The sequence below is a fragment of the Canis lupus genome, chromosome 30, assembly GCF_048164855.1.
Source record: "Canis lupus baileyi chromosome 30, mCanLup2.hap1, whole genome shotgun sequence".
NCBI classification, from domain to species: domain Eukaryota; kingdom Metazoa; phylum Chordata; class Mammalia; order Carnivora; family Canidae; genus Canis; species Canis lupus.
This window is the reverse complement of record NC_132867.1, coordinates 37,535,877-37,562,417: the sequence shown is the minus strand read 5'-3', so window position 1 is coordinate 37,562,417 and position 26,541 is coordinate 37,535,877. Positions and strand designations below refer to the sequence as shown.

The 26,541-nt window shown below is 45.5% G+C and overlaps 2 protein-coding genes and 1 long non-coding RNA gene across 12 annotated transcripts in view; 1 reads left to right on the top strand and 2 right to left on the bottom strand.

The window, feature by feature from the left end:
• LCA5L (lebercilin LCA5 like) overlaps nt 1–7,231 on the top strand; it is a 48,866-nt gene extending 41,635 nt beyond the window's left edge. For all 5 annotated transcript variants that reach the window (XM_072807002.1, XM_072807005.1, XM_072807001.1 and 2 more), the window contains 4 exons: nt 1,322–1,403; nt 3,107–3,210; nt 3,377–3,494; nt 6,282–7,231. In XM_072807002.1, the coding sequence (XP_072663103.1) occupies nt 1,322–1,403; nt 3,107–3,210; nt 3,377–3,494; nt 6,282–6,994 (1,017 nt within the window). In that variant the 3' untranslated portion in view covers nt 6,995–7,231. The remainder of the gene's footprint in view (nt 1–1,321; nt 1,404–3,106; nt 3,211–3,376; nt 3,495–6,281) is intronic.
• Nucleotides 4,179–19,121, bottom strand: LOC140621693 (uncharacterized). Its single transcript, XR_012021461.1, has 3 exons — nt 17,100–19,121; nt 5,573–10,462; nt 4,179–5,349 (listed from the first exon to the last, which is right to left on the bottom strand). It is a non-coding gene; the product is annotated as an uncharacterized lncRNA (long non-coding RNA).
• Nucleotides 19,122–21,000: 1,879 nt separating this feature from the next.
• Nucleotides 21,001–26,541, bottom strand: part of GET1 (guided entry of tail-anchored proteins factor 1) — a 36,844-nt gene continuing 31,303 nt past the window's right edge. For all 6 annotated transcript variants that reach the window (XM_072807022.1, XM_072807021.1, XM_072807018.1 and 3 more), the window contains 2 exons: nt 24,720–24,834; nt 21,001–22,983 (listed from right to left, as the gene is read on the bottom strand). In XM_072807022.1, the coding sequence (XP_072663123.1) occupies nt 22,910–22,983; nt 24,720–24,834 (189 nt within the window). In that variant the 3' untranslated portion in view covers nt 21,001–22,909. The remainder of the gene's footprint in view (nt 22,984–24,719; nt 24,835–26,541) is intronic.

Below are 26,541 nucleotides of genomic sequence, written 5' to 3'. Positions count from 1 at the left end.
CAATGCTTTGCCCCTCTAAGTATCAAAATCTTTCTTGTCTTAACCAGTAAGGGTAAAAAAATCTTTCTAAGATCTTCTTATAAGATCTTCTATATTCTTCTATATTTCTAAGATCTTTCTATATTCTTCTTAAACATAATATCCAGAATAAACTTGACCAATTTTTCATGGAAACAAACTGCCTCCATTACTGTTCTTTCTTACTAAATGCGGCATTATCACAATGAGAAAGAAAGAAAAAGAGAAACATACTGTAACATTTTTGCTCCTAGAAGCTTAATTTCTTGAAAAGGCTAATATTCTCATACTTTATCCATTTGGCTCTGACAGCAAATTAATTTTATGGTTAAAATAAGTACAAAACCAGGGCACCTGGGGGGCTTAGTCAGTGAAGCGTCTGCCTTCAGCTCAGGTCATGATCCCGGGGTCCTGGGATGGAGCCGTGTCACGCTCCCTGCTCAGGGAGGAGTCTGCTTCTCCCTCTCCCTCTGCCCCCCCCTGCTCCCACTCATGCTCGCATCCTCTCTCTCTCAAATAAACAAATCTTTTTTTTTATTTTATTTATTCATGAGAAGGAGAGAGAGAGAGAGAGGCAGAGACACAGGCAGATGGAGAAGCAGGCTCCATGCAGGGAGCCCGACGTGGGACTGATCCAGGGTCTCCAGGATCACGCCCTGGGCTGTAGTCGGCGCTAAACCGCTGAGCCACCGGGGCTGCCCTCAAATAAATAAATCTTTAAAAAATAGTAATAAATAAAATAAAAAGCCAATTCTGAGATTTAAAGCTGAACAACGATGCCCTTGTTCCAGGCCTTACCCACCTGCACCTACCGTCTAAATGCGGGCCTGTCTAGCAGAACTTCTGTGATGGTGGAAATGTTCCACCCGCACCACCCAACAGTGTGGTCACCAGTCACGGCCGCTGCTGAGCCCTGGAAATACGGGTAATGTGACGGAGGACAGAATTGTTCACTTCATCTTAATTAGATCACAACGTGGCTGGTGGCTATACTGGACCATGAGGAGAAAAAAAAAAAGCCAGCAAACTTCAAGGCACAGACCCAGGGGACAGAAAAGCTATAGTGAAAGACACTGGCTTGCAAAGCCCTCGGCAAGATTGTGCCTGATGCAAAAGTCTGTTGCTCTGTTAAAAACTACTTTTTGGTGTAGGAAACAATATCCAAGGATATGGCCTGTTTGTTTCTGTGAACATCAATAGATTTTATTCGAAGAACACTGAGCCCACTTAAATTGTTTTATAGAAGAAATTGAGGCTGATAAGAGCAAACATTCATTTTAAAAAATGGTATTGTTCTCTTTAGGAAAAGGACCGAGAGCTCGAAATTAGAAATATCTATACTAGTCGGATACTTAAAAATTTACATGACAAAGATTATCCAAAAGGTATGTTTTAATTACTTTTTGCTCAAAATCTATTTTTAAGTCTGTAGTCCTATTCGTCCACTTTATGTCATGCAAATGATGGGTATTTTTAAAAATCGTTTTACTAGGCTTTAAAATACTTTGTGAATCTAGAAGAATAATGAGCTGTGTGATATGGAGGAAACAGTAGGAGGGAATAGAGATGGTCTCGGGTCCTCGCAGCCCCTGCCCGGTCCCCGCGTGTCCTTACCACAGGTGGAGCGAGAGCCCCACTTTCCAGCGGGGAGCAAAATGCCTGCCAGATGTTGCACTTTCCAAGTACATGCCAGTCAGTGTGTGAGCTTCTTTTTATTATTATTATTCATGAGAGACACAGGCAGAGGGAGAAGCAGGCTCCCTGCGGAGAGCCTGATGCAGGACTCGATCCCAGGACCCCGGGTCACTCCCTGAGCCAAAGGCAGACGGTTCAACCGCTGAGCCCCCCAGGGACCCCAGTGTGGGTTTTTAAAATCATCATAACTTAGGCACAATCCACCTCAATAAAATGCACCCATTTTAAGTGTGTATTTCAGCAGGTTTTGACAACTGCTGAAAGGCATGGGACCAGCACCCTGGTCAGCACAGAACCTCTCCCTCAGGACCCTGCACGACCCCCTGCCGTCAGGAGTCCCTGTCCCTGGACTGAGGCAACCACTGATTTCCCTGGTCAGAGCAGCTTCCTTTGCCCGTTCTAGAATCTCCTGGCAGTGGAGTCCTACAGCAGGTGCTCTGTTGTCTGGCTGCTATTTTTTTTTTTTTAGTTTTATTTATTTATAGAGACAGAGAGAGAGGCAGAGACCCAGGCAGAGGCAGAAGCAGGCTCCATGCAGGGAGCCCGATGTGGGACTCGATCCCGGGTCTCCAGGATCACACCCCAGGCTGCAGGCGGCGCCAAACCTAAACCGCTGAGCCACCGGGGCTGCCCCTGTCTAGCTGCTTTTGTTCAGCCTAATGCTTTTGAGATACGCCCACGCAGCTGCAGCCCGTCACTGGTTTGTACCTTTTCGTTGCCCAATAGTATTTTTCCTTCAAGACAAGACGTACTTATTCCCTCGACCCCCACCCCGCCCCCAAGATCTGCCAGCACAAGGCTTTGCTCACAAGAGGTACAACAGGAACACCCACCCTGTTTTGGTTAAGAAAAAAAAAAAAGCCACTAAGCAGCAACAACCTCCTCTTTCTTTGCCTGCCTTTGTTTGCTTCTGCTTTGTAATCCAGAATAACAGCCTGCAGAGCTGATCATCCCAACATGGGGTCATTTAAATGGGTTATCGCTTTGAGGAAAGCGTAGACTTAGTGGCAGGCTCCAGCATGGGCAACCCATCTAGCTGCTGGTATCCAAGCGTGTGGGCACAGGAGGCCTCCGTGCTCAGCCGCGGCTCCCTGCCTCACAACCACGTGTCCTCCATCAGCAACGCAGACCTAGCCTCAGGCCTCCTTGCTTTGGAGCCTAACACTGTGATACCCATGACCTTTGTTGCCGAAAACAAGACAAAACAGGCAAAGTGGTAGAGGGAAGAGGGAAACTGGCAAACGTTATACATATATTGAAAAAAAAAAAAAAGTTTTAAATGCCTAATAGACTTTGTTTTACACCGGACACTTCAATGTTAATTTATATCTAAAATCAATATTGCTTCCACATGTAAAATATGTTTCTCACATATAATGTGCCTGTCCTGCAGTTTCTTCAACAAAATCTGTACAAGCAGACAGAGGTTTTCCATTGACAAGTATGAAACACCAGGAAACCCAAAAATCAGAAGATGCTCCACCTTTGACGGCTAAGGTACAACAGATCTGAATTCAGTGTCTGAACGTATCCTTATGAAAATAGGGTATAAACAGTCTCTTATCCTACACAACTATTTGTACTTGTTGAATAAAATACAACTTAAAATGATCTGTGCCCCCCCCCCAAAAAAATGTGTTTTTGCTGCTTTTCTAAATTATAGGGGAAGAAGACAACCAGAAACACTGGTCATAAAGAAAAATTGACTGAAATAACCCATGCGATTCCTCGCTCTATCAGCAAACTTCCAAAACAAGAGGATTCCAAGAGAAAATATGAAGGTAATTTTAACCACTTTTAAAAGTCTCCTTTATTCTCAAGTTGTGAATTATTCTGTGCGTGTGAAAGTCTACACAAGACACAGATGCACAATGTAAAGAATCATTAGGAAAGGAGCACCTGTGTAGCCGTACCTCAGGCGCTCGGCCCACGTTCGCAGGGGCACCCGCGGGCCCTAAGCACAGCCCCGCGCCCCCCGCGCCCCCCAGCAGCAACCTCCGTCTTCCACTCTGTGCCCGCCGCCCCCCGGCTGCTCCTCACAGCGTCCTAGCCTTCCAGGTATCCGTAATCAGTATGTTCGCTTTTGACCCCGAGGAGCAAACCCAAAGCTGGCCGAGTGAAGGGCAACATCCCCCCTAACGAAGACTGGAAGCGAGGACTCCCAGATGCAGACTCTGGCTCCAGCGCCCCGGGTGTGTGGGGCCCGTCCCCGGGGGCAGAGAACCCAGAGCCCTGGCACCTGCCCCGGGACAGAGCGGGTCGGAGCGAACAGGCCACCTGCCCTGGGGTCAGCAGACTCGCCCCCCCCCCCCCTCAGGAGTAGGTCCGCAGAACGCTCCTGGGGGCCAAGTGCAAGTGCAGGCCACGCCAGGCCGCGGCGCCCGACGGGGAGGGCAGGCCCGACGGGGAGGTCCGTGGAGCAGGGGGCTTGGCGCTGAGGCCTCTGGGCCTGGGGAAGGGTGGCCCACTACCTTGGGTGCAGAGCTCTGGTGCCAGGACCTCCCTCCCCCTGCAGGCTCCTGCCACCCCCTCCTCCGCCAAGCCCCCTGGTTCCTAAACCCTGTCCCCCCCGCCTCGGTAGATGCCGTCATGCCCTAAGGGCACATCCCCTCCTAGCTTTTGGAGAACAGGCGTGTGAAGGTAAACGTGTATGCCCGTCATCTGGAAAGGGCACTTTGCTACCCTCATACTTTAATGGGCTAGAAAGAAATTCTGGGTTGGAGATCATCCACCTTCAGAATTTTTTCTTTTTAGGATTTTATTTATTTAGAGAGAGAGCACAAGCACAGGCCTGGGGCTGGGGACAGAGGGAGAGAATCTCAAACAGACTGTCCGCTGAGCGCAGAGCCCAACACGGGGCCCGATCTCACGGCCCTGAGGTCAGGACCTGAGCAGAAATCAAGAGTCACGCCCCTCTCTTCAGATCGTAAAGACACTGCGCCGTCCTGTCCACGTTGAATTACTGCTGGAGGGAAATGTGCTGGAGTGCACACGCTGGGCAAGCCCGACGCTGTCACCTGGGGCCCCAGGGGCACACATTCCGCCCCACCCCCCAGCTCGGTCTGAGCGGGGTGGCCTAGGAGAGGCTCTGGAGGGGCCGAACTGGCCTGGAGGCCGCTGCGTCTGGTGCGGGATGGCAGGAGCTGGCAACCCCACTTTCCATTCCTTCCGGGGTCCGTGGTGTGCTCAGGTTTTCCCCGGATCTGTTCGTCCGCTGTGGTGTATCGTCCGGGAAAGTTCATTCATTCCTTTGGCAAATGTTCGCTGAGCATATACTGTGTGTGTCAGGCACTGTCCTGGCCACGGGGGTGCAGCAGTGACGACAAAACGTCCCACCCTCGTGTGCTTACGTTCTAGCGTGGGAAGGGAAACACGTAAGTTATGCAGGGCGGCCGAGGGCCAGGATGCTGGCGGGGGGCACCTCTAGGACCAAACTCCGTAAAAACACACAAAGAGCCGCATAAGGATGTGTACTGCGGCTCAGTCTAGCAACAGGGAAACATCCCGAACATCTGTCGAGGGGCCACGGGTAAAGAAATGGCATGTGCAGTCTACGGGATCCTGGGCAGCTATCACAGGACGGAGTGGGTGCACATGACCAGACGGCAGAGAGGTGCACAGTTCGTAGAAGTGAAGCTGTTGGGTAGGAGAGTACGTAGGTTCATTTAAAACTGATAGATACGGGGCGCCGGGGTGGTGCAGTCAGCTGAGCATCTGACTCTTGGTTTTGGCTCAGGTCGTGATCTCAGGGTTGAGAGATCAAGCCCCACGTTGAGCTCCTCGCTCAGCAGGGACTCTGCCTGGGGTCCTCGCTCTCCCTCTGCCCCCTACCCCCGCAACCCCCCTCATGCAGTCACACCTGCACAATCTCCAGAAAACAGTTAGGGGAGCCAGGGTGGCTCCACCGATGAAGCATCTGCCTTCATCTGAGCTCATCTGGCTCAGGTCATGATCCTGGGGTCCTGGGATCTGGCTCAGGTCATGATCCTGGGGGGTCCTGGGATCGAGCCCCACCTTGGGCTCCTTGCTCAGTGGGGAGCCTGCTCCTCCCTCCCGCTCTGCCTCTCCTCCTACTTGTGCTTTCACTCTCTAATAAGTGTTTTTTAAAAGTTAAAAATTTTTGATAGTCAAATTACCATCCAAGAACAGCTGTACCAATGGACACACCCAATGGGGAACAGAAATTCCACTGTCCCCATATTCTCACTGAATCTGGAAATTATTTGCTGCTTGGATGGGTGAAAACGGTTCTCATTGCTTTACGTGGCACTCTGGCCCCCAGGAGTGATGAACGTCCTCACTACTCAGCACAGGTTAGTTCTTTCACGAGTATCATTTTAGATTTGGTTTCGTAATCCTTACTGACTTGGTATGTTCTGGGGAAGCAGACCGTCTCGAGCTGGTTCACAGCGCCCTTCCCTGTATTCTAGTGTCGTGTGCATCTGCTGGACGTCTTTCTGTCACGTCCCTGTGCCTGTCGGATGCCAGTAAGTGCGCTCAACAGGCCCGCTTGATATAGGAGCCCGCTCATGTTAAAGATCACTAAATAGACTATTTTCCGCATACAGATTTATCGAAGGAAGAGGAACGTTTGGAAGTAGAACCACCTCTGGAGAATACTGGAAGACCAAGAGAGAAGAAAGATCAAGAGAAGAGACCCGCTTTGGTGAAAGAATGGGAACTGCCACCACCAAGGACTGAAGTAAGTCCTCCCGAGAAGGAGGGCAAGCGGGAAGACGCAGCCCAAGGGAAGTTCACAGGCAGCCTCCAGATAAATGACACGGATGAGACGCCTGATAAAACTGCTGCGGCCAGTATCAAAGCGCCCTTGCGACCGAGAAAGCACTACTCCTTCACAGAAGCCACCGAGAACCTGCATCTCGGGCTCCCGGCCTTGGGCGGGCCGGCGGGCACAGGCGGGCCGCGAGGCAGTCTCAGCGCGGGCAAGCCGCACGGGAGCGCGGGCCCCGGGCCAGAGCACGCGGTGAGCGGGTACGAGCCCTCCTTTGGCAAGTCTTCCCGAACAAAGGCCAAAGACACATTCAGGGATAAGAAAAGAAGTCTAATGGAGGAACTCTTTGGGTCGGGCTACGTCTTCAAACACGACCAGGCCTGCACGGCTGCCCCTCCACAGCTCGAGGAGACGCCGGAAAGTAAGATGCACCATCTACCCCCCGGCCAGGCCTCCGCCAGCAACGCTTTCAGAGATTCTAAAGTAACTGTGGTAAATTCTATTAAGTCATCTTCACCTCCGGAAGGAAAAAGAAAGATCATTATTTAAATACAGTCAGCATCCTACTACATTCTGATTGGGTATTCTCGTTCTTGCGGGCCTTTAAATCTGATCACGCTAGGGGGGGTGTGTGTGTGTTTCAGTATTTCAATGGACTTTGGATAATTAAGGTTTTATTATAACCTAATTCCAAAAATCCGTTGTGTTATAGCCAATGATGACATTTCAAATACAAAATTCTATCTTTTTTTTTTTTCCTACAATGAAAACATGTCCATGATCTTTGGGAAGACTCCTTTCTTCCATGGCTTTAATATCCTGTGGGACCCCACTCACGGTTCGTAAGTCCAAGTCAGTCAGCCAAGATGCACACATCTCGTATACGGAGGAATGTTCACAGCAATCAAATTGTGTTTTAACCAAAAAACACGAAAGCAGCTTTGAAAGGGAACAATATGATCAGAAGACTATTATAAAAAAAAACCCACAGTGTGGTTTTATCAAAATTATTTTTGAGTGTTCGATTCAGCTAAACCACCTTGTGATGACACTCTCCTCGTGTACACCCGAGATCCACTTTTTATTTCTCTTTGTTACATACCTGTCCCATGTCCTTTTTTCTGTTAATCTTGCTATAAAAGAGCATATGGAATAGTGTCCCCTCAAGCGAGCCGCTCCATCCTGAGAGCTTCATTACATATTAGGACGAGATGGGCTGTAGGCCCCACGTTAATCGGTTTACTTACCTTCATCTACTTTTAAGGGCAACTTATTGATAATATGGACCACATTATTTCCAAAGAGCTTTATGGACTGGTGTGCAATATTATCACTTTAAAAAACTAAGAGTGAAATAAAACTTACTAAAGACAGTGAAAGCCATGGTAGGAAAACAGTTGTATTCAAAACCAAAGAGGAGGTAAACATTGCCATAAGCTTTGATCTTTATGAAAACCACTGAGGAGAACAGAAAAGGGGAGAAGGGGAGGGAGGGAGGGGAGTAGGATGTCCCATAGGCTTCTAAGGGGAGACAGGCAAATGCACATCAAATGATATGAATGCCGAGCCGTAAATTCTAGAGAAATTTACTATAAGAATTAGAAATGCTATATGGAATAATATTCCAGTGTTACAAGGTCTACTTGCTTTTTTTTTTTAAAGATTATTTATTTACTTATTTATTCATGAGAGACAGAGAGAGGCAGAGACACAGGCAGAGGGAGAAGCAGGCTCCCTGCAGGGAGCCCACGTGGGACTCAATCCCAGGACCCTGGGGTCACTCCCTGAGCTGAAGACAGATGTTCAGCCACTGAGCTACCCAGGTTCCCCATAAATAAGTTTCTGACAAAAATAAGGAGAATAAAAACTCAGCATATGTGACAAAGAACATAAAAGACATACATAAAATCATTTAATTTAAATTAACTCTATAAATGGGCTTAGCAGCAGATGAAACAGATCAGAGAGTAAACAGATCTGAAGAAGTGAGAGCAACAATACAAGGGGAGGTTAAGAGGTGGGCACAGATTACAAAGGCTGCACGAATACGTAATCGGAGCCTCTGAAGACAAGAGAAGAGAGCACAGCAGGGCTAAAGATCTAAAGAGATAAAGGGTAAAAAACTTCCTGATCTGATAGATGGTACCAATCCACTGAGTGGCAAAGTCCAATAAATTCCAAGCAGAAGGGGATCCCCAGGTGGCTCGCGGTTTGGCACCTGCCTTTGGCCCAGGGTGCGATCCTGGAGACCCGGGATTGAGTCCCACGTCGGGCTCCCAGCATGGAGCCTGCTTCTCCCTCCTCCTGTGTCTCTGTCTTTCTCTCTCTCTATCATAAATAAATGAATAAATAAATCTTTAAAAAAAAATTCCAAGCAGAATAAACAGAAATAGAAACAAAACAAGGGATGAGCACTGGGTGTTACACTGTATGTTCACAAACCGAATTTAAATTAAAAAAAAAAAAGTAAAAAAAAAAAAAAAAAAAGAAATGAAACTCACACCTGGCTAGCTGGAGACAAACCGCAGAGCACCAAAGACAATGAGAAAGTCTTAAGATCAACCACAGAGGAGGAGGCAGCGTACTGTGAGCGCTTGTGGGTTGCAACAGCAAAGGCAATAAACAGTGCAGGGCTGACGGGACAGTTGCTGCTACAACCACAGACCCTGCAACTCTCTCTGTCCAGAAGGAAGACACGGGACACCCCGCCAGAGCCTCACGAATGCAGGGATCAGCAGACCTCTTCCGTACAGCCCGGGTACGGGCCACATACCCTCAGTCACACCTACGTGACACCTACGTGACGCCACTGGAATGCGAAAACAGCCGGAGACAATACATAGACGGGCCTTGCCACGTTCCAGTACAGTGAGCAAAGTGCAGCCCACGCCGAGTCCAGCCGCCGCCTAACTAACTCCCATTCTAACAGACTTCAGGCAGGACTGGTTTGAGATAAAAGGTCTCCTGTGCGAGTGACAGAGTGAACAATGAGTAACCCTGAGCATCGCTGTTCTACACCACCATCTCTTGTAGGGTCACGGAGCAGTGACACACGGTCGCGACATCATCCGTATAATGACAGCACCACCTGCGTCGGAGGGAAGGAATGATATTCAGGTGTTTGATTCTCACCCGCTGCATAGGACTGTAAAGCATCAACGTTAAGCACTGACAAATGTTCCAGTGTTAAAACAAATATCAAGTAACCTCAAAATTTAAGAGGAGGGATGTGAAAATATAAAGAAGGCAATCGTGAGGTAATAGAAAGTACATACCGGCCTCTGCCCGCAGCTACTGGCACAGAGCTCCTGAAACCCTGGTACTTCCCTGTATGGTAAGATCACCTGGAGCATCTTTTGTTCCGGTATTTGGTCTTTGACCTGCTCCTGACATGGGGTTCCTGAAACCCTGATAGTTTCCTGGGTGATGGAGTGTCTTCTGTTCTAACGAGTAGACTCTTGGTGGGTCCTGGATGGGGCCTGGTCACCAGAAGCTTGGGATTTTCAGCCCCACCCCCATACTCTTGAGAAGGGAGAGGGGCTGAAAATGGAGTTGCCGACCCACCATGCCCACCTGAGGAAGCCTCCACAGAATCCCAGCAGCACGGGGTGTGGAGAGCCTCTGGGTTGGCGAACACATAGAGGGGCCTAGTGAGGGCATGGAAGCCCCGTCCCACACACCTCGCCCTGATCATCCCTCCTTCCATCTGCTGGTCATCTGCATCCTTTATCATATCCTTTTATAATAAAGTTGCAAACAGGGGCGCCCGTCTGTTAAGTATCTGACTCTTGGTTTTGGCTCAGGTCACGATCTCAGGATTGTGAGATCGACCCCACATCAGGCTCCACACTGTATGTGGAGTGGAGTCTGCCCCTCCCCCGCCACTGCTCCCACACTCGCTCGCACATGCTCTCTCCCCCTAAAAAGAAGTGTCTGCAATAAACTTAAACAGGAAGTGAAGAGTTCCATGAGCTGCTCTAGGAAATTAACCAAACCCAAGGAGGGCGTCATGGGAACCTTTTTTTTTTTTTTTTTTTTTTATTGGTGTTCAATTTACTAACATACAGAATAACACCCAGTGCCCGTCACCCATTAACTCCCACCCCCCGCCCTCCTCCCCTTCTACCACCCCTAGTTCGTTTCCCAGAGTTAGCAGTCTTTACGTTCTGTCTCCCTTTCTGATATTTCCCACACATTTCTTCTCCCTTCCCTTATTTTCCCTTTCACTATTATTTATATTCCCCAAATGAATGAGAACATATAATGTTTGTCCTTCTCCGATTGACTTACTTCACTCAGCATAATACCCTCCAGTTCCATCCACGTTGAAGCAAATGGTGGGTATTTGTCATTTCTAATAGCTGAGTAATATTCCATTGTATACATAAACCACATCTTCTTTATCCATTCATCTTTCGTTGGACACCGAGGCTCCTTCCACAGTTTGGCTATAGTGGCCATTGCTGCTAGAAACATCGGGGTGCAGGTGTCCCGGCGTTTCATTGCATTTGTATCTTTGGGGTAAATCCCCAACAGTGCAATTGCTGGGTCGTAGGGCAGGTATATTTTTAACTGTTTGAGGAACCTCCACACAGTTTTCCAGAGTGGCTGCACCAGTTCACATTCCCACCAACAGTGTAAGAGGGTTCCCTTTTCTCCGCATCCTCTCCAACATTTGTTGTTTCCTGCCTTGTTAATTTTCCCCATTCTCACTGGTGTGAGGTGGTATCTCATTGTAGTTTTGATTTGTATTTCCCTGATGGCAAGTGATGCAGAGCATTTTCTCATATGCATGTTGGCCATGTCTATGTCTTCCTCTGTGAGATTTCTGTTCATGTCTTTTGCCCATTTCATGATTGGATTGTTTGTTTCTTTGGTGTTGAGTTTAATAAGTTCTTTATAGATCTTGGAAACTAGCCCTTTATCTGATATGTCATTTGCAAATATCTTCTCCCATTCTGTAGGTTGTCTTTGAGTTTTGTTGACTGTATCCTTTGCTGTGCAAAAGCTTCTTATCTTGATGAAGTCCCAATAGTTCATTTTTGCTTTTGTTTCTTTTGCCTTTGTGGATGTATCTTGCAAGAAGTTACTATGGCCGAGTTCAAAAAGGGTGTTGCCTGTGTTCTTCTCTAGGATTTTGATGGAATCTTGTCTCACATTTAGATCTTTCATCCATTTTGAGTTTATCTTTGTGTATGGTGAAAGAGAGTGGTCTAGTTTCATTCTTCTGCATGTGGATGTCCAATTTTCCCAGCACCATTTATTGAAGAGACTGTCTTTCTTCCAATGGATAGTCTTTCCTCCTTTATCGAATATTAGTTGCCCATAAAGTTCAGGGTCCACTTCTGGATTCTCTATTCTGTTCCACTGATCTATGTGTCTGTTTTTGTGCCAGTACCACACTGTCTTGATGACCACAGCTTTGTAGTACAACCTGAAATCTGGCATTGTGATGCCCCCAGATATGGTTTTCTTTTTTAAAATTCCCCTGGCTATTCGGGGTCTTTTCTGATTCCACACAAATCTTAAAATAATTTGTTCTAACTCTCTGAAGAAAGTCCATGGTATTTTGATAGGGATTGCATTAAACGTGTATATTGCCCTGGGTAACATTGACATTTTCACAATATTAATTCTGCCAATCCATGAGCATGGAATATTTTTCCATCTCTTTGTGTCTTCCTCAATTTCTTTCAGAAGTGTTCTATAGTTTTGAGGGTATAGATCCTTTACATCTTTGGTGAGGTTTATTCCTAGGTATCTTATGCTTTTGGGTGCAATTGTAAATGGGATTGACTCCTTAATTTCTCTTTCTTCAGTCTCATTGTTAGTGTATAGAAATGCCAGTGACTTCTGGGCATTGATTTTGTATCCTGCCACGCTACCGAATTGCTGTATGAGTTCTAGCAATCTTGGGGTGGAGACTTTTGGGTTTTCTATGTAGAGTATCATGTCATCGGCGAAGAGGGAGAGTTTGACTTCTTCTTTGCCAATTTGAATGCCTTTAATGTCTTTTTGTTGTCTGATTGCTGAGGCTAGGACTTCCAGTACTATGTTGAATAGCAGTGGTGAGAGTGGACATCCCTGTCTTGTTCCTGATCTTAGGGGAAAGGCTCCCAGTGCTTCCCCATTGAGAATGATATTTGCTGTGGGCTTTTCATAGATGGCTTTTAAGATGTCGAGGAATGTTCCCTCTATCCCTACACTCTGAAGAGTTTTGATCAGGAATGGATGCTGTATTTTGTCAAATGCTTTCTCTGCATCCAATGAGAGGATCATATGGTTCTTGGTTTTTCTCTTGCTGATATGATGAATCACATTGATTGTTTTACGGGTGTTGAACCAGCCTTGTGTCCCAGGGATAAATCCTACTTGGTCATGGTGAATAATTTTCTTAATGTACTGTTGGATCCTATTGGCCAGTATCTTGTTGAGAATTTTTGCATCCATGTTCATCAGGGATATTGGTCTGTAATTCTCCTTTTTGGTGGGGTCTTTGTCTGGCTTTGGAATTAAGGTGATGCTGGCTTCATAGAACGAATTTGGAAGTACTCCATCTCTTTCTATCTTTCCAAACAGCTTTAGGAGAATAGGTATGATTTCTTCTTTAAACGTTTGATAAAATTCTCCTGGGAAGCCATCTGGCCCTGGACTCTTGTGTCTTGGGAGGTTTTTGATGACTGCTTCAATTTCCTCCCTGGTTATTGGCCTGTTCAGGTTTTCTATTTCTTCCTGTTCCAGTTTTGGTAGTTTGTGGCTTTCCAGGAATGCGTCCATTTCTTCTAGATTGCCTAATTTATTGGCGTATAGCTGTTCATAATATGTTTTTAAAATCGTTTGTATTTCCTTGGTGTTGGTAGTGATCTCTCCTTTCTCATTCATGATTTTATTAATTTGAGTCTTCTTTCTCTTCTTTTTAATAAGGCTGGCTAATGGTTTATCTATCTTATTAATTCTTTCAAAGAACCAACTCCTGGTTCTGTTGATCTGTTCCACAGTTCTTCTGGTCTCGATTTCGTTGAGTTCTGCTCGAATCTTTATTAACTCCCTTCTTCTCTTGGGTGTAGGATCTATTTGCTGTTTTTTCTCTAGCTCCTTTTTTTTTTTTTTTTTAATTTTTATTTATTTATGATAGTCACACAGAGAGAGAGAGAGAGAGAGAGAGAGGCAGAGACATAGGCAGAAGGAGAAGCAGGCTCCATGCACCGGGAGCCCGACGTGGGATTCGATCCCGGGTCTCCAGGATCGCGCCCTGGGCCAAAGGCAGGCGCCAAACCGCTGCGCCACCCAGGGATCCTTTTCTCTAGCTCCTTTATGTGTAAGGTTAGCTTTTGTATTTGAGTTCTTTCCAGTTTTTGAATGGATGCTTGTATTGCGATGTATTTCCCCCTTAGGACTGCTTTTGCTGCATCCCAAAGATTTTGAACGGTTGTATCTTCATTCTCATTAGTTTCCATGAATCTTTTTAATTCTTCCTTAATTTCCTGGTTGACCCTTTTATCTTTTAGCAGGATGGTCCTTAACCTCCATGTGTTTGAGGTCCTTCCAAACTTCTTGTTGTGATTTAGTTCTAATTTCAAGGCATTATGGTCCAAGAATATGCAGGGGAAAATCCCAATCTTTTGGTATCGGTTCAGACCCGATTTGTGACCCAATATGTGGTCTATTCTGGAGAAAGTTCCATGTGCACTTGAGAAGAATGTGTATTCAGTTGAGTTTGGATGTAAAGTTCTGTAGATATCTGTGAAATCCATCTGGTCCAGTGTATCATTTAAAGCTCTCGTTTCTTTGGAGATGTTTTGCTTAGAAGACCTATCGAGTATAGAAAGAGCTAGATTGAAGTCACCAAGTATAAGTGTATTATTATCTAAGTATTTCTTCACTTTGGTTAATAATTGATTTATATATTTGGCAGCTCCCACATTCGGAGCATATATATTGAGGATTGTTAAGTCCTCTTGTTGAATAGATCCTTTAAGTATGATATAGTGTCCCTCTTCATCTCTCACTACAGTCTTTGGGGTAAATTTTAGTTTATCTGATATAAGGATGGCTACCCCTGCTTTCTTTTGAGGACCATTCGAATGGTAAATGGTTCTCCAACCTTTTATTTTCAGGCTGTAGGTGTCCTTCTGTCTAAAATGAGTCTCTTGTAGACAGCAAATAGATGGGTCCTGCTTTTTTATCCAGTCTGAAACCCTGCGCCTTTTGATGGGGTCATTAAGCCCGTTCACATTCAGAGTTACTATTGAGAGATATGAGTTTAGTGTCATCATGATATCTATTCAGTCTTTGTTTTTGTGGACTGTTCCACTGAACTTCTTCTTAAAGGGGAATTTTAAGAGGCCCCCTTAAAATTTCTTGCAGAGCTGGTTTGGAGGTCACATATTCTTTTAGTTGCTGCCTGTCTTGGAAGCTCTTTATCTCTCCTTCCATTTTGAATGAGAGCCTTGCTGGATAAAGTATTCTTGGTTGCATGTTCTTCTCATTTAGGACCCTGAATATATCCTGCCAGCCCTTTCTGGCCTGCCAGGTCTCTGTGGAGAGGTCTGCTGTTACCCTAATACTCCTCCCCATAAAAGTCAGGGATTTCTTGTCTCTTGCTGCTTTAAGGATCTTCTCTTTATCTTTGGAATTTGCAAGCTTCACAATTAAATGTCGAGGTGTTGAACGGTTTTTATTGATTTTAGGGGGGGATCTCTCTATTTCCTGGATCTGAATGCCTGTTTCCCTTCCCAGATTAGGAAAGTTTTCAGCTAGAATTTGTTCAAATACATATTCTGGCCCTCTGTCCCTTTCGGCGCCCTCGGGAACCCCAATTAAACGTAGGTTTTTCTTCCTCAGGCTGTCGTTTATTTCCCTTAATCTATCTTCATGGTCTTTTAATTGTTTGTCTCTTTTTTCCTCAGTTTCCCTCTTTGCTATCAACTTGTCTTCTAGGTCACTCACTCGTTCTTCCACCTCGTTAACCCTCGTCGTTAGGACTTCTAGTTTGGATTGCATCTCATTCAATTGATTTTTAATTTCTGCCTGATTAGCTCTAAATTCTGCAGTCATGAAGTCTCTTGAGTCCTTTATACTTTTTTCTAGAGCCACCAGTAGCTGTATAATAGTGCTTCTGAATTGGCTTTCTGACATTGAATTGTAATCCAGATTTTGTAACTCTGTGGGAGAGAGGACTGTTTCTGATTCTTTCTTTTGAGGTGAGGTTTTCCTTCTAGTCATTTTGCTCAGTGCAGAGTGGCCAAAAGCAAGTTGTATTGGGAAAAAGAGAAAAAGAGAGGAGAGAAAGAAGGAAAGAAAAGAGAAAGAGAAAAGAAAAGGGAAGAAAAAAAAAACGAAAAAAAAAAAAAGAAGAAAAAGAGAAAGAAAAAGAAAGGAGAAAAAAAGGGGGTGGGGGAAGGAAACAAATCAAAAAGCAAAACAAAACAAAAACGAAAACAAAAACAAAAACAAACAAACAAAAAAAGAACCACAGGGGAGTATCTTCTGATTCTGTGTACTTTAAGTCCCTTGGCTTCTCCTGGAAGTTGTCAGTCTAGCTGGTGTTCTGGGGGAGGGGCCTGTTGTGCTGATTCTCAGGTGTCAGCAGTTGGGGGAGCTGCTGTGCCCCTGCCTGGTGCAGGGCTCAGTGGGGGTTGTTTGCCCCGTGAGGCCGCAGGAGGAACAGCCCCAGTGGCGGGGCAGCTCTGGAAACCTGGATTCAGCTCCGGCAGGAACTCCGTCTGCAGGGCCTGGAGGCTCCGGGGCGGGGCCGCTGATCTGCTCAGCTGGGGCAGGAGCGTCCTCGCTGTCCTGGGCCCTCCCGGCCTCTGCCTGTCCCGGGGGAGGCCGGATCCTGGGCTGTGTCCCGGCGCCCTGTGCTCCGGAGCCTGCGCTGGTGGATTCGCGCTCCCGGGCCGCGCAACCCCCTCCGCGGAGCCTCCGCCCGAGCCCCTCCGAGCTGCTCCTGGAACCGCGCAGCCCCCTCCGCACGGAGCCTCTTCCTCTGCCCGAGCCCCTCCGAGCTGCTCCCGGGTCCACGCAGCCCCCTCCGCGGAGCCTCCGCCCGAGCCCCTCCGAGCTGCTCCTGGAACCGCGCAGCCCCCTCCGCACGGAGCCTCTTCCTCTGCCCGAGCCCCTCCGAGCTGCTCCCGGGGACACGCAGCCCCCTCCGCGGAGCCGCCGCCCGAGCTCCTTCAGCTGCTCCGGGTCCCGCCGGGTCCCCCGTGCGCGCTGCAGCCCTTAGGGAGCTCGGCGCACTCTCCTGGGCGCGCAGTTGCTGTTACTGTCCCCAGGAGCCCGAGGGCATCCTCGCCCTCCCGGGTCCTGCTCCACCTCCCTGGAGCCTCTTTCCGCCCGGAAGGTCGGTGCAGCTCCTGCTCCTCCGGGACGGGGCTCTCCTGTCCTGGGGACACTCGCCCCGGCCTCAGCCCGGCTCCTCGCGGGCCCCTCCCCCTTGGAGGCCTTTGTTTCTTTATTTCTTTTTCCCCGTCTTCCTACCTTGATAGATGCGCGAACTCTTCTCACTGTTGCATTCCAGCTGGTCTCTCTTTAAATCTCAGGCCGAATTCATAGATTTTCAGGATAATTTGAAGGTTTTCTAGGTAGTTTGGTGGAGACAGGTGATTTGGGGACCCTACTCTTCCGCCATCTTGCTCCTCCCCTCGGGAACCTTTGACTTACAGCCAGTTGGTCGTTCAGAAGCACAGCCTGGACCTGAGATCAGCAAATGCAATGGGTGGGACTTGTCGTAGGGGGCTGAGCCTTTAACCTATGGGATCCGATGTGGTCTCCAGGCAGACAGTGTTAGGCTGTACTTGAGTCACTGGACATGCAACTGGTGTCACAAAGACTAGCTTGTTGTGGGGAAAAAGCAAGTTCATAGTCCCCTGTAAATAGACTAGACATTTCTGTTAGAAGAAAACACACTGGATGTGTAAAATACAGCCATGGGCTATTTATACACATATCCAAGCCATGGAGATACAGGAAGTTAAAGGGTGAGAAAAGATACCCCAGGTAAATACTATCCAACTGAAAGTTGATGTTGCTCTATAAACATCTGTAAAAAAACAGACCTGAAGGCAAAAATTACTACTGGAGATAACACAGGGTACTAGAAGGGTACATAAATCCACTAGAAGATGTGAGTTCTAAACACATATGCCTTTAACAATAATTTGAAAACAAAAGCAAAAACTGACGACCACAAGTTCACATCACTGCGGGAGATTTTCACATACCCTTCTTGGTAATGGTAGGTAGCCCAGCAAACAAAAAAGCACCAGTAAAGACAAAGATGTGAATAAGACAGCTGGCAACTCTAACCTAATGGATACACATAGAAGGCAACTTCAAACTTGTATTTTTCATCACAAATGGAGCATTCACAAAAATTTTATCCTAATATAAAGTTGAGAAGAAATGGATAAATCCTACACTAATTTGCCTAATATGATTCAAGAAAAAATATAAAACTGAATAACCTCATAATCACAAAAGAAACTGAAATCAGTAATCTTTCAACAGAAATGAGAAAACGGAGATTTTTACCAGCAAGTTCATCATATATTCAAAGAACATATAACTCAGACCTTAAACAATCTGGTCCAGAATATAGAAAAGGGAACATTCTCATTCTCATGAGGCTGGCATAACCTTGATAACAAAAGGAAACAAAGAGGAAAAAGACAACAATGTCCACACTCAACACTTCTATTCCACACTGTACTGGAGGTTCTGGCCAGAGCAATTAGGCAAAAATGAAATAAAAGGGATCCCTGGGTGGCGCAGCGGTTTGGCGCCTGCCTTTGGCCCAGGGCGCGATCCTGGAGACCCGGGATCGAGTCCCACGTCGGGCTCCCGGTGCATGGAGCCTGCTTCTCCCTCTGCCTATGTCTCTGCCCCTCTCTCTCTCTCTGTGACTATCATAAATAAATAAAAATAAATAAAAATAAAAAATAAAAAAAATGAAATAAAAGGCATGGTTGGAAAAGAAGAAGTAAAACTATCTCTACTCACAGATGATAAGACCTCGTAAACAGAAAAATCCTAAGGTATCCACTAAACTACTGGAAACTCATAAATGAAGTTGCAGGACATAGGATCAATGTAGAAAAAAATCAACCTCTATATGCAAGTAACAACTGGAAACAAAATTTAAACAATTTCATTTATGATAGCATCAAAAATAAAATACTTATGAATAAATTTAACAAAAGAAATACAAGATATTTAAAAAAAAAGAAATACAAGATATCATCTGAATACCACAGAACATTGTTGACAGAAATTAAAGATCTAAATAACTTGAAAGACAGCCCATGTTCATGGATCGGAAGATCTAACACTGTTAAGAAGGCAATACTCTCCAAGCTGACAAATTCAACATAATCCCCATCAGAATTGCAGCTAACTTCTCTGTAGAAATTGAGAAGCTGGGGCGCCTGGATGACTCAGTCAGTTAAGCATCTGCCTTCAGCTCAGGTCATGACCAGGGTCCTGGAATCGAGCCCTGCATCAGGCTCCCTGCTAACTGGGGAGCCTGCCCCTCCCTCCCACTTGTGCTCTCTGTCGCTCTCCCTCTCAAATAAATAAATAAAATCCTTAAAAAAAAAATCGAGAAGCTAATTCTAAAATACATATGAAATTGCAAGGGACATAAAATAGTCGAAACAATCTTAAAGAAGAAATACAAAAAATTAAAAAAAAAAAAAAAAAAAAAAAAAAAGGGATCCCTGAGTGGCGCAGCGGTTTGGCGCCTGCCTTTGGCCCAGGGCGCGGTCCTGGAGACCCGGGATCGAATCCCACATCGGGCTCCCGGTGCATGGAGCCTGCTTCTCCCTCTGCCTATGTCTCTGTGCCCCTCTCTCTCTGTGACTATCATAAATAAATAAAAATTTAAAAAAAAAAAAAAAAAAAAAAAAAGAAGAAATACAAAATTGAAGGATGCACACTTCCCCAATTTCAAAACTTACTACAAAGCAACTGTCATCAAAACATTGTGGCGTTGGTCTAAGTAAAAACAGACATGTAGGGCAGCCCGGGTGGCTCAGCGGTTTAGCACCACCTTCAGCCAAGGGTGTGATCCTGGAGACCCGGGATCGAGTCCCATGTCAGGCTCCCTGCATAGAGCCTGCTTCTCCCTCTGCCTGTGTCTCTGCCTCTCTCTCTCTCTGTGTCTCTCATGAATAAATAAATTATTAAAAAGAAATTTAAAAATAAAAAAATTTCATGTTTAAAAAAAAAAAAAAGACATGTAGGTGGATGGAACAGAACTGAGAGTCCAGAAATAAACCCACATATTTACAATCGACTGATTTTGAACAAGGTTGCCAAGACCAATCAATGGGGAATAAATGTTCTCAACAAATGGTGCTTGGATAACTGGATATCCAAATACAGAAGAATAAAGTTGAACCCTTAACCTCATTCTCTATACAAAAATTAATTCAAAGTGGATAAAAGACTTAAAGTACAAGTTAAAACTATAAAACTCTTAGAAGAAAACACAGACCTAAATCTCTGTGACCTTGGATTTGGCAATGGATTCTTAGATATGACACCAAAAGCACAACCAACGACAAAAATTTTGGCAAAAGCTACACAATATTTATTCAACTTTAAGAACGAACTCTTGGGCAAGAGTCAGTGGAGACTTGAAAGAGGGATGCACATAGTTTACGTTTCAAATATGCAAGCAGAAAAGCTAACCCACACATACAAGAAGGGAGCCCTGAGAAAGGATGGCATCCACGTGGTGTGCAGACCAGCAACACACACAGCTTTGAATCTGCCGACACCACCACCGTCCTGAAGGACTTGTAAGAGAACAGCATCCTAGAAAATTCTAGTAACTGTTCCTTGGTAACGCCTCAACTGTGAAGAAAATATACTCCCTGGGAAAGACTTACATGGCCCTAGTGGAAAACCATTATGTGATTTTCTTTTTAAGTTAGATATTCCTGAGTACTGAATTGAGACATGCAAGGAGGGGAATAATAAAAGCCTAAGAAAAAAGTCTCTGGCCCTAAAGACACTTGTAGCATCACTGAAAACCCTCTCTCTCTCTCTCTCTCTCTCTCTCTGTCTCTCTCACACTCACACACACACACACAAACTACCCTCACTGAGAGCTGTGTATATGTAAGAAAAACCATGGGAGGCCAGAGAGGGCCTCAAGGGAGAGTGACCTTGCTGACTAGCGTTCCTCTTTCTTGTGCCGGCAACAGAAGTGTATTAACCCGACACAACAATGTCTGCGGGCTGGTGTATAAAGACCTCCCTGTCTGACTTACCATACATGTAAAGTGAATGAAACTGGCATAAAGAGAGCTTTAGATGTATTCTGTATCAAACAGGTGTTTCTCTTCACGTAAAGCCATAAACTATATCCAGTATTTTTTAACAGAAACACAAAACCCATAGCTGTCCAAACACAAATAGAAAAAAGTTAAAGAGCAAATGTTAACACCAGCAATCCCAGTTCTGTGGATCACAGGAGACTTTGCTTCCTTGCTTCCAAGTAGGAGGTTTAAAAAAAAAAAAAAAAAAAAAAAAAAAGCAGCAGTTACTAATTTTTTGGGTATTTATTTCATAATTTTAAAAAAATTTATTTAAAAATGCACACTATTCACATACATATGGAATATCATTGGAAGAATTATAAGAAACTGGTAATAGGAGGCAGGGGTGATAGGATAGTTGGGGGCCAAAATATCTAGTTTCCATTGAATCCTTTTCTGTAGCTTTTAAATCCAGTACCATGTTTATTATTTAAAAACAACTACTATTTCCGAAAAACCACAATGATGTAAAACAAGAAGGATGCTTACGTGTCCCTTACGTAATCTTCAAAAACTGCTACTGCTCACGTACAGCTGTACATTTTTTCCTCTAGCCTTAGTGAGATTCATCAGAATTCTCAAATAGGAACTCTGAAAGAACATATCTTTAGGAGACAGAGGAGGGTCTCGTCAGGGAGACTGTACATGGATTAGCGATCCAAGGGTGTCCCCGGGCACGCTGTGCGTAGCCACTGATTGCTCACCACAGGACCTGCCCTTTAGGGGGGCAGCTCGCTCTGTGGGGGGCAGGGGAGACGAGACACATGGTGTCGAGCGCCCAAGCCCCTTGTGCTGCTCTCTTGGCCTCATAAGGGGGGCTTCCCATCCTCTGTGGCCGAAGGACGCCCTCTGATGCTTCTGCTATAAATGCTCCCGTGATCCCTGCTCCACGTCCTTTCTTAAAGCTTAAGTCAACCTGGGGCTGGAGACATCTGAATGATGAACTGACTCCCCTCTGGAAATGATTAACTAAGCCACCCCGGCACTGTGTTTTCCTGGTACAATTCATGGAAGTAACAATGAGCTCCTTATTAGATCATCAGGGAACTCAACAATACAAATAAGACTTCTTAAAAACCAGTGATAGGAGTTTAGCTTCACAGGTCTATGGCCCCCGAGTTAACAGGTTAACGTCCTCAGTCACTTGTCACAGTTACAAACTTGTCACAGCAAGTAAGTGGCTCTAAGGAAGGAAAAGTCACACAAGCCCTTGCAAAAATTTTAATATAAAAAGTGTTTTACATGGAGAAACTAGACTTACTATGGTGACCGTTTCACAGTGAATACAAATATCAAATCACTATGTTGTACTCTTGAAACTAATATAATGTTTTACATCAATTATAATTCAAAAAGAAGAGCAACACAATGGTAAAAAAAAAAAAAAGTGTTTTAAAAGATGTATCCACTCAATTTATTCAGAATTCCTAGTTTGTTTTTAAATTTGTTCCATTCTACAGAACATAAATATTAAATGCTTATAAAACACACTTCATCTGAAATGTTTTAAATATAAAACACACAATGTGAGCATAAAACAATGCATTATGATCTCATGAACACATTTACAAAACACAGTAACAAAAAGATAACTTCAAATAAGTAAATAATACTATAGGAAGGCTTGCCCAACGAATGATATTTTAAACAGAGAAAGAAAAACACACAAATAATGTCAATTAGTGTTACTCTTTTAGTAGTACTACAGGAGATTTCAAATTCTAGTAGTGATAGTAAAATTAAATTGTTTTCTAATCTGGATCAAAAATAGTGCAAAGTCTTTAAAGTAATTACATTAGAAAATTTTGACCTTCCGGTTGGCAATGTGACCTTTAAAATATGCCCACAGTGCACACACCCCAAGGAACGTGGATGCCCAGGCCACTTCTGGTAACAAATCTGGGCCTTGCCAGGACACACACGTGAGACCGGCTTTCCGGTGCAGTGACAAGTCACAAAATGATTACTCTCGTATCTCACATAAAATCCAAGAACAAATGCATTCAACAACAAAAACAAAAAAAACTAACGTGTGCTTTTGTTTCCTTAAAAAAGAAAAAAAAAAGTATAAATTGGATTTTTAACCTACTAAGTGAAAATCCATTCTTTAAAATGCCGTAGCCACAATCGTCTTCTTTCAGCTGAAAGGATGAAGCACAATCGCCACGACCTTGTTACAGACTAAAATCCAACAGGTAATTCCCACACCACCTGGAAACAATGAAACCCAGTGTGAGAGAGCAGGCCCAGGGTTCCGCCCACATTTCCCGCCTCTGCTCCCTTTAATTTACAGGAGTTCAACCCTTTTGCAGCAGTGCCAGGCTAAGAAAAGCTAGGTGTGTGTTTCCTGGATTCAAACTCAGACCTTCCCGTGATTCACAAGGCTGCCTTCTTTACTCAACAAGAACTACCCAGAACAACAGGCAGAGATGTGCATTGTGGATTACAGTATTAACAAACTGGAAAGCCACCTTGGAAGACTATGCGTTTTTCCTTCTCAAAAAAGCATTATAAACAAAGCCATGTCTACTCATGCCAGTGCCGCCCAGCTGATGATGGAGAAGGCAGGAAGACAGGCTGCAGGAGTGGCCCATGGCCCGCGAGATGCCTGGAAGAGTGGCCTCACGCTCTCCTGTTAACCAGCACTGACACCCAACCCGCGGCACCCACAGGTTGGGTAGGGGTGGGGGCACGGGGGGGGGGGGGGGGGGGGGGCAGGGAGAAGGCGTGGCAAAACCAGAACCTCTGAAACAGTCACTCCTTTTCACTCACTAATTTGCCCCCAGCATCATCACAGATCACAACCAAAGGCTGACTGATGGGGACGTGTGCCGCAGGCAGCGTTAGGTCAGAGAGTAAGAAATTAGGACCCAAAAAAAAAAAAAGAAATTAGGACCCAAATATATATCTTTTATCAGAGAAATCAGTAAATGATGATACATCCAAATGAAGAGTAGCTACTCAATATTCCTTTAAAAAGTTTACTGATATGGGGCAGCCCCTGTGGCTTAGCGGTTTAGCGCCGCCTTCAGCCCAGGGTGTGATCCTGGAGATCTGGAATCGAGTCCCACATCAGGCTTCCTGCATGGAGCCTGCTTCTCCCTCTGCCTGTGTCTCTGCCTCTCTGTCTCCGTGTCTCTCATGAATTAAAAAAAAAAAAAAAAATGTTTACTGATATGGGAAAGAGTTTACAATATAAGTAAAAGGGGACCTAAAATTATATGTGCCAGATGACATTAGTTGTATAAACAGAAGACTGGAAAAATATACCACGAGGTTGAGATGTTATCTATAGCTTATGAAATGTTTTTAAGTTGTTCTTCTATTCTTAATCGTTCTACAATGATATATACTACTTTTTAACATCCAAAGGATATTATTACCTTTCAAAAATAAAAGAACGTGACTGGCAAGTAAACGCTGGAGAGATGCCAAGCATATATCCGGGGGTCGGTGTTTCAAAGAACAAGATTTCAGACTCAAGGTACGGGCTGACATTCTGTAAGCAACCTGAGGTGGACTCCAGCTCTGCCCCTTAACATTTCAGTGACACTCGACAAGGTAATCAACTTCTCTAGACCTGTTTCTTCACTGTGACCCTTGTATGAGGCCAACACACAAGGTACTGCTCACAAGTGAACAGGCGAGCTTGGGTTTCTTCACCTTGTACCCCACGTGTCTACAGAAGCCTATCTGTGGGGCGCCTAGGTGGCTCAGTGGTGGAGCATCTGCCCTCAGCTCAGGTTGTGATCCTGGGGCCCTGGGACTGAGTCCCATACCAGGCTCCCTGCTCAGTGGGGAGTCTGCTTCCCCCTCTGCCTTTGCATAACCTCCTGCTTGGGCTCCCCCCACCTCAAATAAATAAATAAAATCTTAAAAAAAAAAAAAAAGAGAGAGGCAGCAGCAACTTATCTACTCTTCTGCTCTGGTTTCCAGAAAACTCTTACCTGCTACCCTAGTAGGAAATGCTACCAGGCGGTCTAGTGGAGTTATCCATTTGCTTGGCACCACAGCCACGGGGACAGAATAATACTTCCAGATGAGCGACACCATGAGGGCAGCCTGCAAAGACAGTACTGATGAGCGGACCAACCCAGTGGTCACACACCCCGTAACCAAAGAACGATGAGAAACGTGGAAACACACTAAAGAAACTCTCCAAACTGATGCCCTCAGGCCCCATCAACCCAGTCCTCACGGACATGGACACAGACACACAGTCACTGACTTCCACTGTTAGCACCTTGAAACAGAGTCTAATTAAAGACTAGCTCACTGGACAACTAGAACACTCTGCCGCCAGGTGGGGTAGCATCTTAGTGAACACCCATGTCACTGTTTTAATCTGAATAATAAACATACACTATTAAATTAGCTGATAAATTAACCAAGGTCTCCCATAACAAAGGTGTTCTCACTGAGCATCTCCTTTAAGTAGCCAAACAATGATAAATACGCCTTATTGGTGACAAAAGTGATTTCATGCCTCTAAGATCCTCGAAACACTAGTTTGTCCTCCCCCCTACATACAGTACTGGCACCTGCATGTGGAGGGAGCCCTGTGGGTCTAAATGGCAGGCGGCGAAGCAGCATCCCTTCCGCAGTCTTCATCCATCCCGTGGCCTTGGATAAGCCACTCAAACGAGCAGATAGAGAGGGAATCTGGCTTCGTTCCCACCCCTGGGAAACCTAACCTGGCGTCACAGGGACAGGGCTTCAGGATGACTATACTCAAATGTACCCAGGCATCCCGGGCTTGGGGCTGGCTCAGGTCCTTTAGCACAGTGAGGACCACATGTAAGGTCCCAGAGGTCAGATGGGAGCCGCCAGTGTGTCAACAGCACGTCCACGACCTCAGAGGAAAGAAGCAGGAATAGTTCCCCAGGAACTTTCTATCCCAGGCAGGACAGCTGGGAACCAAGAGTGCTGGACTCCACTGAGCACAGTGGGATTCCCCCCAGAGAGTGGGCAGCGTTTCCCACGTCCACATGCCCCGTAACAAGTAATGACCCAAACCGACCATGTAGAAAATACAAGGTCTCAATAAGCTTCTCTCACTTCCCCACGGGCTCCCCAAACTGCACTGGAATGAAGGCAATACGAAAGAGCCCCAGAGAAGCTACTTCAGCATTCATGTGGTAGAGAAACCCCGTTTCACAACTCAACAGAGACTTTCTTGGAATCCTCGTGCACTGCTGGTGGGAACGCAAGCTGGTGCAGCCACTGTGGAAACAGTACGGAGGTTCCTCAAATCACCATATGACCCAGTCATTCCACTACTGGGTACTTACCCACAGAAAACAAAAACACTCCTTTGAAAAGATACATGTACCCCTATGTTTATGGCTGCATTACTTACAATAGCCGAGTTATGGAAGCAGCCCAAGGTCCCTCGATAGATGAATGGCTAAAGAGGAGGTGGGGTATAGACACGTGTATATATACACAACAGAATACCACTCCGGCATTAAAAAGGATGAGAGCTTGCTGTTTGTAACAACGTGGATAGATCTGGAAGGTACAGTGTTATGTGAAATAAGTCAGAGAAAGACAGACACCATATCATTTCGCTCATATGTGGAATCTAAAAACCAAACGAAAAGCAGATTTATAAATACAGAGAACAAACTGATGGTTGCCAGAGGGAAGAGGAGCAGAGATGGGTGAGACAGATAAAGGGGTACAAACTTTCAGTTCCAAAATAAGTCATGGAGATGAAAAGTACAGCACAGGGAATGTAGTCAATGGTATGGTAATAAAGTTGTATGG